Below are 17,579 nucleotides of genomic sequence, written 5' to 3'. Positions count from 1 at the left end.
CAAATCCGTTTTTTTGCAAACTCCCCTAATTCCATATTTTGAATATGAAACCAGACAACTCATATGTACACAAACATGTACAAATTTTAACTTTTATTGCTTTCTGAATAAATAATATAATGCTTCTTTGGTGTTATTAAAATTAAGAATTATTATATCAAAGTCAGAAACCGCGGTTCTTGGAATTTCACATAAGAATTATCCCACCGTTCCTTATGGGAACCGCAGACTCGGCAACTTCATTTCTTGAGATCTGTTAATTATATCACTTCTCACTTTAACTTTCAATCTCTAAATTTCTTCACTTTCAAGTTAAGTTTTGTAGATGTAAAACTGTTATTAGGGCTCATATGTAAAAAATTGTGTTAACATCTTTTTTGGAATTATACTTTTTGGATCAAGATATCTTTTCGTGAATTTCGTATACGAATTGTATTCATTCTCGAAGTTCAGTTTTCTTTAACAAAAACCAAGGAACTATTGGTTGAAACTCGTGCATTAATCGCAAGTCTTCATAGTCTAGACAAAAGTAACCATTGCCGCCGAATTAAAAATACCTGTAATCACTGAAGATAAACGTATTGTATTGATCAGTAAACGTGATCGACGACTTAAGACCCCAGATAATGAATCCAGGTGATTTTGAGTACTTCTATAATGAAAAGGAGATTGAGAGTAGTTGGCCTTTTTGGAAGGGTGGCAGCGAAGACGTCAAAATGAATTTAAGATGCTGCAGTGGTCTAAAAATCATAAAAAACTGGACACATGAAAAATAATTTGGGGGTGTTTTGGAGGAAGGGCTACTGGAGACCTGGTAAAAATTGAAGATATTTTGAAGACCGAAGGTTATAAAAAATATTGAATAATAATTTCGTTCTGGCCAGCGCCTTATCGACAAAAAAGAGATTTTTCTGATCAAGTTACGAAAGACCAATTTAAACAAAGGGAAGCAATTGTACTCTTGATAGAATTAGAGATTTCTCTGATCAAGATATGATATGTTACAACTGCAGCGTTCTAATTTTCACATATGAAAACTAAAATTACTCATGAGAAACCTTTTGTATTTCGAATTGTGTAAAAAGTAAACTTTCTGGATTAACTAAATCATTTGTTTTTCATCATCACTACAACGTTCTAAGGTTTGTTTGGTCGTTATCTGGATAATTGAAAGAACTTGATTATTGATCATAATTCTTAATATAAATCCTTTTCTTTGGTTTCCATTGATTTGTTCATAGGCGAGTATGATACAATTTTTATATGTCGAAGTTTGATGATCGTATTTTTATCCAGAATTAAATTTTAGATTTCCAGTTTGTAGTACTACATAATACAGAAATGACATATACTTCGATATTTTTTATTAAATGAACTAAGTACATTATACCATTCACATAATAATCTGAACTATTGTTGAAAAATAACAAAATATCTTTGGCCCATTTTATATTTTCATTCCTACCTTTTTCCAGAATATTCTACTTTGAACTAGTTTTAAAATTATGTAGGAATGAACATTTTCAATTACCAACCATTTTCTTATCGTGATTCTCTATTCTCTACGGGTCTTTCCTCACTCATTCAAATTCAAATTTAACATTATAGCGTTATGTAATTTAAACTTTCTGAAACTAAGGTTGATTTAATCTACAAAATTGAATTCTTCAGGTTAATTACAAATGATTAGACTTTGAAGGAATGCAGACGTTTAAATTGATGGAAAGATATTAAATTTGAATTTTAGGATCTTGAACTAAGAGGTGATGAAAATGGAAGATTTTGATTTATCCTATAATAGAGAACGCGGCGAAAATATAAACGGTTGTCAAGATTGCTTATGTATGAACATGATTTTATTCAAAGACATGATTTTGCAGTATACCACTAGAAATGGATAAGCATAAATTCGAAGGATTTTCTTTTTCTCTGCAGTTTATTATATAGGTCCAATATTTCAACTAATATCTATTATTTATATTTCTTTTATTTCTGATAGGAATATAATTGAAATTATTTCTAAAATTGAATACATTTTTTCACTTAATTTTGGATTATATACCGAAATTTCCAGTACCATAACACTCAAGAATGGAGTCCGGCTCTGGCAACCGTAACGTTAACAGTGAAAGTGTCAGTTCCTATAAAAATAACTCTTTTTCGATAGTTATCATAGTCCTAAAATCTATGAAACTATAGATATAATCGTTTAGAAGTGTTCTTAACTTAGAGACATTACTGTAAGTAAAATCTCATACATTCATACTAAAACAGTGAATTTATTACACACTGCGCTATCAATTTTACACCGCACCGGTTTGGAAGAAGAATTCACAAAAAAAAAAAACAAACCAGCTCTTATCAACTTGATATGAAGTGGCCTGTGCCAAAACAGGTCCGCACTCTAGAATCAAAGCGGAAATATTTCTAAAATTAATGATGCAAAATACAAATGTTGGGACTTCTGACTACAGAAGCTTTCAGAATATAAACCCTACAAAAACATACTCATCTATACTTAGTCAACCACAATTTCCTACAAAACATCAAGCAATTGTTTTTCCAGCTGTTGATAACCTGAAAATTCAAGATTACCTGATATCACTTGGAGAACTAATCGGTCCAAAAAATATACTATTCACATCGAGGCTATCAAACAATAGAATATTCATGTACCTCGCAAATGAAGATACTGTAGACCGCTTCATGACCTTTCATAAAGGGCTGATCATTATCAACAACACTTCGATCCAACCCCGAAAGCTTATAACACCTTCCGAAAGATTGATACTGTCAAATGTATGCCCCACCATAACACACTCAGCTCTAATCGATGAACTTAACAAAATAGGTCTCAATACACTCTCACCAATGTCCTTCCTCAAAATTAGCTCCACAATTCCTGAATATAACCACATTTACAGCTTCAGAAGACAAATCTTTATTTCACCATCCACAACAATTTTTTACATGTAAAAAACCAGGTCATACTGCAGCAAACTGTAAAAACTCCCAATCACAAACTTATGAACAACCCCAAACAGCTGAACTACCACAAAACCCCACCCAACCTTCCCAGCAGCCCCAAAATACCGAAGCCAATACTCCACAAGCACACACCAAGATCCCATCAGAAACCCCTATAACATCTCAATCCCAGAATGTTCCCCCCATAAACATAAAAGAAATTCCGCAAAACAGCACCAAACGCAACTACGAGCAAATAATTACACCTCCTCCTCAAACAGAAGGAATTAAACCAGAGAAACCTAAGAAACCGTCTTTCTCCAAACCAAATAGGCCAAGTAAAAAGCCTAAAAATAAACCAGACATCTCTACAGAAATTCTCATGGAACCAATTAGAAAAGTCATTTCAGAACAGAATCCTCCTTTCATATTGGACCACTACCAGATATCTGACCTTTTTGAAAATGTCTACGGCTCATCTGATCCAATTAGTATAATAAAGAACTACACAAATGATTTTACTGGATTAATAGACATGCTAACAAAAATTTACCCTTTCTTTGAGCACAGATCTATCAAAAGCAGATGCACTAAACTCAAGAAGAAACTGTTTTCTCACCTACAATTGAACATACCAGAAACGGACCTCTCAGAAACAGAAAGCGAATCATCTCAAACAAATATTAACTAACTGAACCAATAATTTACTTCAATATTTTTCTCCCCGTATTCTCATGGACTTTACATCTATACTACAATGGAATATCAATGGCTTTTATAACAACTTACCAATGTTGCAAACCATCCTATCCAAACAGAAATGCGAAGTTATTTGTCTTCAAGAAACCAATTTCAAATACAATAACAACGAACCGCTCAGGCAATTTAACAGCTTCTACAAGAACCGAATAAATGCTGAAATAGCTAGCGGAGGAGTAGCAATATTTGTGGAAAAATCTCTCCACGCTGCAGAAATCACGATCCTTACAAACCTTGAAGCCGTAGCTATCGAACTACACACTAATCCAAAAGTAAATATATGCAATGTATACATCCCTCCAGCATATCAAGTAGATGCTAAAGAATTAAATGAATTATTGGAACAAATTCCTCAACCTAGAATAATAGTCGGAGACTTCAATGTCCATAACACCTTGTGGGGATCAACATCAATAAACCACAGAGGTCGCTTACTAGGAGATACTCTTGATGACGCAAATCTCTCCATCTTAAATGATGGGAAGCCAACTAGATTTAACATACAATCAGGACAGGGTTCATGTATTGACCTCACTATCTGTGACCCAACTTTGACTCCAGCTCTTTCCTGGGATCGGCAGGACTATACCTACAACAGTGATCACTATCCAATCGTCATTCATAACAATAGAAAACCAAATCACAATCACGACTTATATCCAAAATGGAACTTGAAAAAAGCAATTATCACAGAAAGTTTGACAAATTACACAATTATAACAGATATAGACGAAGCTTTAGAAAACCTTATTAGTATTGTTCAGCGAGCAGCAAACATATCAATCGGAAGAACTACACATCTGAAACGACGGAATCCTGTGCCATGGTGGAATAGTGACTGCGAATCAGCAATAAAGAGCAACAAAAAAGCTTTCAATAGATATAAAAGACACAATACATCAGCAAACAAAATCGAATTTTTGAAAACCCGAGCCTGGACAGAATATGTCTCTACAATAAATTCTGAAACACCAATGACGGATGTATTGGAAAGAGTGAGAAAAATATCAGGACTTTATAAGCACCACAATATACACATGCTAGAGAAAGACGGACGCATAACCACAGATAACTCCAAAATAGTCTCAATACTAGCTACCACTTACAAAAACCGCTCCATCACACGCAATTCCGATGATACTGTTATCACCCTTGAGAGAGAAGAAAAGGATGAGGTAATGATACAATTCGATGAAAACGAACCCATCAATTTGCCTATTACCACCCAAGAATATGATGAAGCTCTTTCAAGCCTGAAAGAAACGTCACCAGGACCAGATGAAATACCAGTTGTCTTCTTGAAACATCTCCCCTTAATTGCCCACGAATACATCCTTAACCTGTTCAATACCATCTGGCTGCAGCATAACTTTCCTGAAAAATGGCGTGAATCCATAATAATTCCTATACTGAAACCACAAACCATTAGAACTCATCCTGAATCCTATAGACCTATATCACTCACATGTGCTATGTGCAAACTAATGGAAAAAATAATAAACAACAGACTGCTCTGGACTCTAGAAAAAAGAAACCTTACTATACCAGAACAAAGCGGATTTAGACAACAAAGATCAGCCCTGGATAACATAATAGACTTGGAAAGTGAAATCAACGAAGCATTTGCCCTAAAAAGCAGCTGTCTAGCTATTTTCTTTGACATTAACCGAGCTTTTGACACTGCAAGACATGATTACATCATAAAAAAATTATACGAATTCAACATACATGGTCACTGCCTGGATTTTATCAAAAACTTCCTGAGAAATCGAACATTTAAAGTTAAAACCAACGGCACCACCTCCGAAAAAATATATTTTAATAATGGTGTACCCCAAGGATCAATCATAAGTCCCACACTCTTTATCATCGCAATCAACGACATCCTGAAAAACTTAAAGTTACCAGTAAAAGCTCGACTATACGCAGATGACTTAGTTGTTTACTGTAAAGGAAAAAATATTAAAAACCTCTTCTCACAAAGTCAGGCTTTTATCCATAACTTAGAACTGTGGTCACAAAAAACTGGTTTTAATTTTTCAACTACAAAGACTCGCTATATTCTTTTCTCAAGACAAAAGAACATACCAAACATACCGGTACTAAAACTTTATAATGAAGACATAAAAATGGAAACAACAATAAAATTTCTCGGAATACTATTCGACCACACATTAAGCTGGAATTACCATATTAGAAACCTTCTCCTAACTTGCAGCAAACGACTGAACTTACTGAAAACGCTAACGAACAAAGAATGGGGTGCAGATCGACAAACATTACTAACATTGTACCGAACACTTATCCGATCAAAACTGGATTATGGATCAATTGTATATTCAACAGCAAACAAATCGCTACTGAAAAAACTCGACAGCTTTCACAACTCAGCCTTACGTTTGATAACAGGTGCATTCAAAACAACACCAGTGGAAAGTCTGTACTGCGAATCAGGGGAACCATCCTTGGGAGACAGAAGAATATATTTGAGCCTTACATATGCAGCCAAACTAAAATCTAATCCTTCCAACCCGACCCTCCAAAATTGCTTCTCCAAGAACTTCCCAAATCTTTTTTCAAATAAACCCAGAACCCCCAAACCTTTCTATGCTAGAATTCGATCATATCTAAGCGAATTAAATTTCTTTATTCCTGAATGCCTTCCTATCGAATCTTCTCAAACTCCACCATGGACAATAGGAAGCACGAAATTCATTACCCATCTCACCTCTTTCGACAAACACCACACCAACCATAAGCTAATCGAAGGACACTTAAATAACATACTCAATGAGTACAAAAACTTTGTACATATTTACACAGACGCATCAACATCTCAAGACGGTACGGGGATCGCAATCATTACACCAACCTCCAAATATATGATAAAAGCTCCTCAAACCCTATCCACTTTCCCTGCTGAATTATACACAATATATCGAGCTACCCACTTCGCCGCTTCATCAAACGAGCCTAATCATGTCATACTCACAGACTCTCTTAGCTCAATCCAAAGTCTTCAAAAAATTCACACCACAAATCCATTAGTAATCAAAATCAAGCAAAAACTGAAATACATACAAGACAACAACAAAAAAATAGTATTCTGTTGGATCCCCTCACACATTGGAATAAAAGGAAACGAAGAGGCAGACCTGATGGCTAAGGAAGCTGTAATTAGTGATAGTGCGGAGTGCGTGAACTTTTTAACTACTACAGATATTAAAACAATCTTAAAGCGTAAAGTGTTTAATGAATGGGAGATCAAATGGTCAACATCCACACACAAACTTCGTGAGTGAAAGACTCAATAAAACCATGGTCAATACTACCGAAAAAACGCAGAGATGAAGTTCTTCTAACACGTCTGCGTCTAGGCCATACGCGACTGACGCACAGCTACTTATTTGATGCGAAACCCGAACCAAAATGTAGCAACTGCAATTGCAAATTAACTATAAAACACATAATTGCAGAATGTCCATCTCTTAACTCAGAAAGATCATCATCAAATCTACCACTCGGAACAATACGTGAAATTTTAGGACCAAAGTACAACATTACTTATCTTAAAAATTACCTTAAACAGATCTCTATAATAAAATTAATCTAACAATTATTCATAGATTAAATACTTAATCTGTACTAAATCGCTAATAACCAGTATACGGTTGATGCGAATTTTGTAATAAAAAAAAACACTCAAGAATATTTAGATGTACACGATTTCGATTTGGTTCTTTTAGATCAATAATAACACTCGTACCCATTTTGAAACTTTCCAAATCAACCAAAAAATTTTCAGAACATTTTGAATCGATTATAAAAAATTGCACACATTTCAGAATTGTCTAGATCATTCTAGAAATTTTTAGAACTTTCTCGAACATTCTAAATCGATCGTAATAAATATACACTTATTCTAGAACTATCCAGATCAGTCGGGAAATTTCTAGAACTTTCTAGAACAATCTAAATCAATTACAATAGTTTGCACTCATTTTAGAACTTTTCTGATCATTCCAGAAATTTATAGAAGTTTCTAAAATATCCTAAATCGATCTTAAAAAATTGCACGAACTATAAAACTCTTCAGATAACTTGGGGAATTTTTAGAACGTTCTCGAACATTCTGAATAGATAATAATAAATTGCGCTCATTTTGGGACTTTCCAGATTAAATCGATTACAATCGTTTGCACTGATTTTAGAATTACCTAGATCATTCCATTATTTTCTGGAACATTCTAAATGAATCATCATAAATTGCACTGATTTTGGAATTTTCCAGATCATTCTAGAAATTTGTAAAACTTCCTCGAACATTCTAAATAGATCATAATACATTTCGCTCATTTTGGGACTTTCCAGTACAATCGGGAAATTTCTAGAACTATCTATAACATTCTAAATCGATTACAATCGTCGCACTGATTTTAGAATTTGCTAGATCATTCTAGAAATTTCTATAACTTTCTCGAAAATTATAAATGGATCATAATAAATTTTTCTCATTTAGAAACTTTCCTGATCATTCTAGAAATTTCTAGAACTTTCTCGAACATTCTAAATCGATCATAATAAATATAGACTATTCTAGAACTATCCAGATCATTTGGGAAATTTCTAGAACAATCTATTACAAAATAGTTTGCATCCATTTTAGAACTTCCCAGATCATTCCAGAAATTTATAGAAGTTTATATATAGCATTAATTTTAGAACCCTTCAGATAATTTAGAAAGTTTCTAGAAATTCCTCGAACATTCTAAATAGATCATAATGAATTGCGCTCATTTTGGGACTTTCCAGTTCAATCGGGAAATTTCTAGAACTTTCTTGAAGATTCTTAATGGATCATAATAAATTACGCTCATGTTTAGACTTTCCAGATCAATCGAGTAATTTCTAGAACTATCTAGAACATTCTAAATCGATTACTATAGTTTACAATGATTTTAGAATTATCTAGATCATTCTAGAAATTTCTAAAGCTTTCTCGAGCATTATAAATGGATCAAAATAGTTGAACACACTTTAAAACTTTGTAGACCACAAATGTTGAGATCCTATCAGAAGTCCTCATGCGTTAGAAAAGGACAGAAATGTTTTAACAATTTCACCACGCACAACAACCCACGCAACGCGACCAAACTCCCTTACTATGACCAAGGGGTATGTACCACCCCAACGGGAAATTGATTGGGGTTGGCGGTGATAGAGAAAACCGTCTCTTTACTCATTTTGTACCTACGTGGCGAGAAATCAGCATAAGATTGAATTTGGCCTTAGATCGATCCTATTTGCTACAATAGGGCTCGAACACTGAAATTTATGTATGCTTTTTTCGAGTTCCATTTTTTGTTATCTTCTGGATAGCAAACTGTGATGTTAATACTGGAGTAAATTAATACTTAAATGAAATTGAAAGTCCTTCTTCACCTTCCAGACCTTATTCGCTTGGTACAATCGCTCTCTGTTATTTCTCTGCTTTTATGTTGTGTAATAAATGAAGATTCAGTTAAGGAATTCTTGAAATAGTTCCGATTCATTTGTCAACATTTACCATTTCAAATTTTGTGATTAAATTTTATATAGGACAACCTGTTCATATTTACAATTACACGATCTAATTTTTCGGTTCTGAACATTACTATAAGAAACTAAATGTGGTATATACTTATAAAAAAACGATGAAAAATCTTTGACATAAATCTGACTCAAATCAAAATTGGTCCACAACTTTTCCAATGATTTTTAGAGACAATCATATTAGTTTTTTTTGTGATGCTTTTAATTCTTTGCTAGTCTGACAATCGTATCGGAATGAGTTTTATTTGCAGTTCGATGGTTCAAAATTTTTCAACAGAAAAAGGAATGTAGATAAACTTCTTGGTAAAACTGAATTTTTATCAATTTAAATAGTGAGAATGTATATGGCTAGTCAGAAAATAATCTACAGCCATTGTGAGTCATGGGAAACTTTACATACGAGGGCCGTACGACTGCGAAGCTCCCCCACACTACACACTCCACTTGTTGACATTCAGGCGTCAGTCGGCGTTGTGCTACAGCCACGTAAACATGTCCGCCATTCTTGATGTTCCCCGTGATTTGCGAAATGTGATTCGTTTTCTACAGGCTGAAGGCGATAATGATGCAGAAATCCATTGGAGAATGAGTTGTATGTATGAGTAAAACTTCATGCGTGTTGTGGGTGAATGGTGACCAAACTTTAAAGATGGCTGTAATGATGTGCATGATGAAGTGGGCCAAGGACGCAAATCTGCTTTGTCTACAGAATTTCCAGAAGTTTCAATGTCTGTTTTCAAGAAAAGACCCTCGTACTTTTACCATATGTAGAGACCTCAGAGAGGATATCATGGGGCTATTAAGAAGTGTCAACTCCTTTTCCTCATTAATTTAGAGTGTGATTCGCGAAATTGACTATAACTTTAAATTGTCTATGAAGTTTAGACAGCTCATTCGACTGGTACTAGCTAAACTTAGAAATTATTTAGAAATCCGTATTGAATATTGCACCCTATATCATATTTTTTGATGTGATAAGTGATTTTTAATGTCGAGTATTTCTTCTAAAATAATCAACCGTATCGAATTTTGAGCTTCCTAATATCCTCCATGAGCAGCGTCGGATTTAGGTCTAGCGAGGGTTGAAGCTCCAGGCCACGAGCATATAGGGGCCCCGAAAAATTACTAATTTGATCAATTATTTCAGAAGCAATATTGAATCTACAGCACAATTTGCATTATTTTGCAAAAATTGTTTCGAAATTTCAATGAAATTAATGAATTAGTATAATTCAATCCACACTCGCTCTATTGATTTCATTAAGTGGGTCGATTTTATCCCCGGGCCCCACTACTTTTTAATCTGACACTGTCCCTAAGGGGGTCGTCTCTAATCCTTTATATGAAATTCACTTTAAAGTTTATTTCCTCTATTTTCCTCAGTATCGTTAAATAGTTTCAAGTCGAAGGGGTAGATAATGAAGAAATCAAAATTCAAGACCAAAAAATGGATTCTTGATGTATTACAAGTTATTCTGTTTTATAGCAAGCTTTAAAAGAATAAAACTGAGACACCATAGGGCTTTATAGTTTTATTTTTAGTTATTTGAAGTATAGCTGGTAGACATTTCACTTATAACTTCCATTCCTATCAGTTTTCCAAACCCATATATTCTCTTAATTTCATTTCCATCCCAATAATTCATTTCAGAAAATTTATAATTAACCTGCTTGAGTCGGATACTAGTCAATTGATTTAAACAAATTTCTCATTGAACCAAAAGTTCTTGGAAATTCTGCGTTTACATCTTGTCTCTATGTCTTTATTTTCTAACCTTAAAATAACACCTTCTCAAATAAAATATGATTTACAAATACAGTTTTGTGAAGGAGCTTCACCATTGGAGACAAAATAAGGAAAGAACTCACTAGTTGGAATTTATCAATAAGTAATATATAATATTCTTTACTTTCATAGCTTTGTCGAAGTCAGTCCCCGAATCAATGAAATCGAGCAAATACATATTTGGTACTTGTTTCTAAAAGTCGAATCATCTGCTATATTCAACACTCCTCTGTGCACGATTCGCAGGTTTATTTGGTGCAAGAAGTTCAAACTAAAAATGACTTTCTAGTAAATTTGTATAAGTTTGTTTTTCTTATTGTCGAATATTTTACATTATCTTTCGAATCGTATGCTTAATTTGATATATTTAAATCTGGATATTGCTACGTAATGATTACGTTTCGAGATATTATTTTATCCAGGAGAAAGGAACGCCTTTCATCTCTACTAACTGTTCTTGTCGATGTGAAATGGATTGGAAATTTATAGAAAATCATTACTGGCAAAACGGTCTCAACATCTGCTTTGTTACGGTTATTGCTAAAAAGCGAAACATGAGATTACTGAACAGGGGTTCTGGGAACAATGAAGAGAATAGAACATTCGTGTTATCGGGTCAACCATATTCCCAGCAGTTTTGCTGATATTGTTTCATCATCTGACATGTGAACTTGGTGCGATGAATTATTAATACTTCTGTTTGAAAGTGTTTTGTTTTGAAGTGAAGTTAAAGTAGAAGTTGTATCGAAAACATAGACAAACGGAACTTTATAGAAAGAACAGATATAAAATTAGTTTTTTGCAGTAATCAAGATTTTAGCAAGCTGAGGATTCTCTAGTATATTCAGAAAAAACTCGAGCTGGTTTTTGAATAATTAGTCGCAGAGCACTACCGCATGAGTCTCTTTTGAATAAATTGTCTCTTCATTCATTCATTTAGTTGGTTATTAATACTAGATAGGAGGTTATGAATGAAGAAAGCTACATTTCCACTATCTTGCGGTTGCGCTTCCAAATCTAATAAAATATTATCCAGAGATCCCAATCTAAAATACTTCGTGAACTCCATAGTATGTAACAAATCACACCAATCACATTGACTTGGGAGTACCCACTGAACAAGAAGTTATCCAAGATAGGATCATCAAATACCACAAAACTATAGTTGTTAACTCGAAAAGACTGAAAAAAAATTGGCCAATAACCTACTATGAGGTATAAGAGGTTGCATCACTGGATGTAAGCCTCACCAAGACATTATAGATGCTAGATCTGTACAGTAGAACTTCACATCTTTTCATATAGTTGAATAAAGTGGCTGCTAGAACAAAAAAAATCCATGTGAAAGGAAACGTTTCCAAGTGTAATATAGTGAAACATTTAGAATCAATAGATGGAAAACTATGGATAGTTCTCTATATACTATGGTAGTTGAGGTTGCCCTGTTTCAATTTGAACAAGCCAAATTGTACTGTTTCAAGTTTTTGTTGTTGATTCGATCGTTTTATTTTTTGGAATATTTATAAGATTTTCTATCTTTCGCGAGGGGAATGACATTATAAATAAAGTGCTAGTTTGATAAAATTACGGACAATGATGATAGTGGAAAAGTGGAAATAGAAGTCTTCATTATAATTATTCAAATTTGTTTGGTACACTATTTTTAGTTCAAGTTTAAAATAGATGAACATGAATTTTGGATAACAAATTATACCAATTTTTATTCTTCTTCTCCGTCTTTTTTAAAGACACTCTTGTTTCTTCTACTATTCATCCTCTGCAGAAGTAGATGCTCCTCTTTCGTAACATCTCTTGGGAAAACAGCCGAGAGATCTACTTGAAGTTGTTTTTTCATCCTTTATCCATTTACTCCATCGATCTTCCATCATTATGTCGACGTGGTCTCTCCAACATCGTCGTCTCGATCTCGTGAATCGTACTACATCCAGAATTTTAAGATCTTCTCTTATAGTTTTGCGTCTTATTTGATCTATTGGCTTCTTCGTTTTTATTGACGCCTTATTTACTTGGGGTTTACGTGGCGCTTGTGATACCGACTCCTAAGTATGTACATTTCATACACTGGTGAATGAGTTTATCGTTTATTGTTTTTTCTACAGATATCTGCATAATAAAGTTTTCATCTGATGTTTGCAACCGGTGTATCATATTATCTTTATTGATCTTCGTTCTATCTTGTATCCTCTAGGATCTTATTTTACGTTATTAATTATTTTATCCATAATCGAATTGAACATGAATGAGCTCAGATTATCACCTTGTCGAATTCCTGTTAGTCTTGTACCTTGTCCGGGAAATCTCTGTTGTGTTTTCAGCTTTTCTATCACGTTTATTCTACGGCTGTTCTGTATTTCCGAAGTATATCAATGATGTCAGATATTTGAGCTACATCAAATGCTTTCTTGAGATCGACAAAACATAGGAACATTAGTCTGAAGATGAAAATAGCGTCTATTGTCGATTTATTTTCTTTTCCCTTAATCCTATTTTGTTCATTACTTTTTTTTGTAATCATTTTGGTCATCAACTTACTTAAGATATTTAGCAAAGATATCATTCTCAAATTTTCTGGATCATTCTTCTTTCTCCTTTTGTATATAAACCAAGAATCCTGGAAACCTTGGTCCACGCATTAACGTTGTGATAAGATATAGATGTACGATATTTGAGCAGAAAACTGGATATCTTCAATGAGCGAAATTATAACTATGAGTGAAAGATGTTTTAATTATTGTAAATTATTATGAATTTTCAGTTCAAAAAATCTTATTCTAGCAGACAATTTCACAAAAAAATACTAGCTATGTTAGTCATGAAGATATTGAACATTTGAAACAAAAATGTTGGATTCCAATTGAATGAATTGCTTCTAGAATAACACGTTAACAGAAAAGCGATATTGTTCTCAAAATTTTCATCAATTAATTTCTTCTACATATGGTAAGATTTATACCCATGTATAAGCAGTGACTGTGCAGGAGGGTTTATTGACATCTACTTTATAAAAAAAAGATGTGTTTGGCAAAATCGTAGATGAATACAAGTCTAGGGAACGACAGAAAGAGGATCTCCGTGGTTTATTATTCCTCCTTATTCTATTTTCAGATTATCTGCGTCTATGGAGCACAAAATTCCTCAATTATTATATCTCTAACTATAAACCGTTAACTCGCTCTATCTGTGGAACTGGAGTGAACAATTAATATTAAATGGAAGCCACAAAGCCTTCCAATAAAACGAAATATATAAATTTAATTATCTGCGCTTGAGTCTATGGAAAGTGATGCAAACTAGATCATCATATTCGACACATTTTCGATGTATTTAAATCTGGTGACCACGCCAGCTGTCTTAGAGAAAATCCATAGTTCTACGTGAAATATGGAAAGGATGCTGCCAGTGAATAATTTGTAGAACATTTCTAACAAAACTAACCGTCACTTTGCCTCCAATAAACTCAAATCATGATGGGTTAGTCTCCAAATAGTTTCCAAACAGAAACTAAAGAGAATTAAGTTTCAAGTAAATCGTAAATTTCGTAAGCATTCCAATGTCATTTTATTATTGTCGGTGTAAATGTTATATATGTTGTTGTTTGTAACTCAATATCATGGTTATAAACTATTTTATATATGAGACAACGGCGAAGACATTCCATCAGACACAGTTTTGCCAAGAACTACATTCAAATCATCTAATGGTAATAGAATTTGCCAGAGAAGACTTAGTACACCTTTCTTTCGTAGAAATGAGTTTTTTGTTTACAATTTATAATGGATCTACTTTCTTCTTCAAATAGTTTCTCACTAATTCAAAGTAGTAAATCGTTTTCGTCTAGTTACCCATTGCAACTATCTTAACTTTCGTTGTACGCCTTTGTCGATCAGTTGGATTGCTGTCCCCTGCTTATGACCGTCAGTTAAAACGACTCGCAATTTCACGATATGTTGATTTTGATTTATTCGAATTTAGAAAAGAATGTTTGAGAATAAGGTCACAGATGGAACTTAATACGGTCTAAATAAAACCGAAGATTAGAAAATCAGAAATCATTCCTTCTGAGCCTAACGATTCTAATATCACCGAGTATATTTCAGCAAATAATTTTTTATTTGTATGCATAAAATTTGAATCAAGGTGAGAAATAATTGGATACTGTCTGATTGCAAACTAATTAAAATATAATCAATTGCATTTATAATCACAATTATAACTTAATCAATCAGGCAGTTCGGTTATTACCAACATGAATGAAAATTTTACTAATTATATTGGAGATAATTTTAATGCGGTACATGTTTTTAAAGATATTTATTTAGAGATACCTTGCAAAACAAATCAATCCAAAACACTCTGTAAACTATAAAGGTACAACTTTAATGAACGGCCAATGTAGCATAACTATTTAAGAAATTTCTCAAGTATTATCCTGTAGCAGGATCATTTCCTGCAACAAAAAATCACATGCTCCTTACCATAAAACCGTCATATGTCCAGCTACCAAATTTTAGTACGCAAGTCTGCTCGTCAAAAGGAAAATATTCCACATCAATCTCACAAGAGCTCTTGTAAATAGCGGGCGGTTTCCACTCAACGAGACCTTGGTGATAGATGGTGGCCTTGGTAGCTAAGGTCACTTCGAAATTGCCATCCGCGCTGTAAGGGAATGAACTAGCGACAAACCAACCACCAGAACACTAAATAACTACCCGGTAGTATCTTAGCTTGCCTCATTTTTAGGGATGCTTTGTTAGCAACTGTGATACCTTGATTATACCTGAAGTCTCCTATTAACATCAAATTATTTATATATACGAGTAGTTAACAATATTCTGGAACTTTGTTGCTTAAAAGTGGAATTGAATTCATAGTTTAGAATGATTTTAATAATTCTAATAAGTTAATTATTTGTAATAATTGAAGAAGAAATCTGGCATAAAATATCAAATTATTTGTATAAACAACCGTCCGGAAAGTACCTATTTTCCGGACACTTTTTTTATTTTATTTTCCGGACTAGGTCGAAAAGTAAAATAAGCAGACATGGAAAGAATAGAATTCATAATTATTATACCAACGACATAGCAACTTACTAATTTGACATCTTAATGGTTTTTGGTTGCGATAATTGCAATAAATAATGAAAACCAGTAGAGATAGCGAGGTTGAAAATGAGCCTGACGAAATGACAAATGCAGCAACTGCTGCTTCAACAGAATTACTACTAAAAAGTATTTATAGTTTACCCACCCAATGGATAGATCTAAAAAAATGTAAAACTATTACGGAGGATCTAATTTAGGTTTATTTGGCATAAAAATAAATAATCTTGAATATTTCTACTCTGTGAAACATCTACGCGTTGCTGAAAAATACCATTTTAGCTCAAACGTTTCCGAAAGTTCTTAAAAGGAAAATCGCAGGATATGAAGCGACGAAATCAGAAGTCTTCAGCAAAAAACAAATCGATAAATTTATTAGGGTATCTAGCAATTAAATCTACCTAAGGCTAAAGGTAATTTGATAAAAAACCAGAATTGCATGGAAAAAGTTTCAACATAAATTGTTTTTAACTTTTAGGTAGCAATAATTATTGGATTAGTGGATACGTATAGATCAAGGGTTTAGAAACTTATTAGCTAAAGAGCCAAATATAAACATTGCAACAATTTAAAAAAAAAATTACGAGCTAAATCTGCTTGTTATCGTAGCATCAAGACGATTTTTGACAAATGCTAGAGCTGCTCTGCTGTTTTTGAATCCTGAATAAAAATTTGTTTTCGCATAATAAACTCGTGGCCATAAATAACGCTCCACCCTTTATTTCAATATCAAAACCTAAAATGTTAATTTTTTGAGTTTCTTTTTTTTTCTATCACAAAAAGTTTCTTGAATGTTAGCGATAAAATGTAGCAAAATATCTTATGAGCAAATAACTGTTTTTGTGGTTTTTTAAAATTTTACTTCTACGCATATTTTGATGTTTCTTTCATTCTATTGGTGCACCAATTTGTGGACAGCAGTAATTTAAATCAATCAATGTGTTTAAGTCAAGACTAGTTAAACAAGAAATGAATCGAGTTAGACAGTTAAGTGAACGCGAAGCTGGAAGAATAGCCGAGAGACAAAGTTAGCGTGAATCTGTTTGGCGTACACCACACAACCATTAGCAGATTGATGCAAAGATTTCGATAGACCGGTTCACATTCTAGGAAGCCTAGAGAAAGACGTCTCTCAGTTTTAACTCCTCGAGATGACCGTTTTTTTGCAATTAAATTTATTAAGAAATCGGTCAATGAGAATTGTCGAGGTCAACAGCATTTTACCTGTTAACCAGACAGCATCGTGTTGCCAAACTAAGATTTGCAGTGCAACATTTAGATTGGAATTTAGAAAATTGGTGGTACTGATGAGACAAGAATCAGTCCAAGAGGCTCAGATGGACGTAATCAAA

The 17,579-nt window shown here is 33.5% G+C and overlaps 1 protein-coding gene across 1 annotated transcript in view; it reads right to left on the bottom strand.

Annotated features, from left to right (window-relative positions):
• Positions 1-17,579, bottom strand: part of LOC130441380 (acetylcholine receptor subunit alpha-like) — a 208,487-nt gene that overhangs the window by 111,745 nt on the left and 79,163 nt on the right. The window contains exon 4 of the mRNA XM_056775034.1: positions 15,601-15,781. Within this exon, the coding sequence (XP_056631012.1) occupies positions 15,601-15,781 (181 nt within the window). The remainder of the gene's footprint in view (positions 1-15,600; positions 15,782-17,579) is intronic.

The sequence above is a fragment of the Diorhabda sublineata genome, chromosome 3, assembly GCF_026230105.1.
Source record: "Diorhabda sublineata isolate icDioSubl1.1 chromosome 3, icDioSubl1.1, whole genome shotgun sequence".
Classification (NCBI taxonomy): domain Eukaryota; kingdom Metazoa; phylum Arthropoda; class Insecta; order Coleoptera; family Chrysomelidae; genus Diorhabda; species Diorhabda sublineata.
The sequence above is the reverse complement of the archived record's forward strand: the minus strand, read 5'-3'. Positions and strand labels throughout refer to the sequence as shown.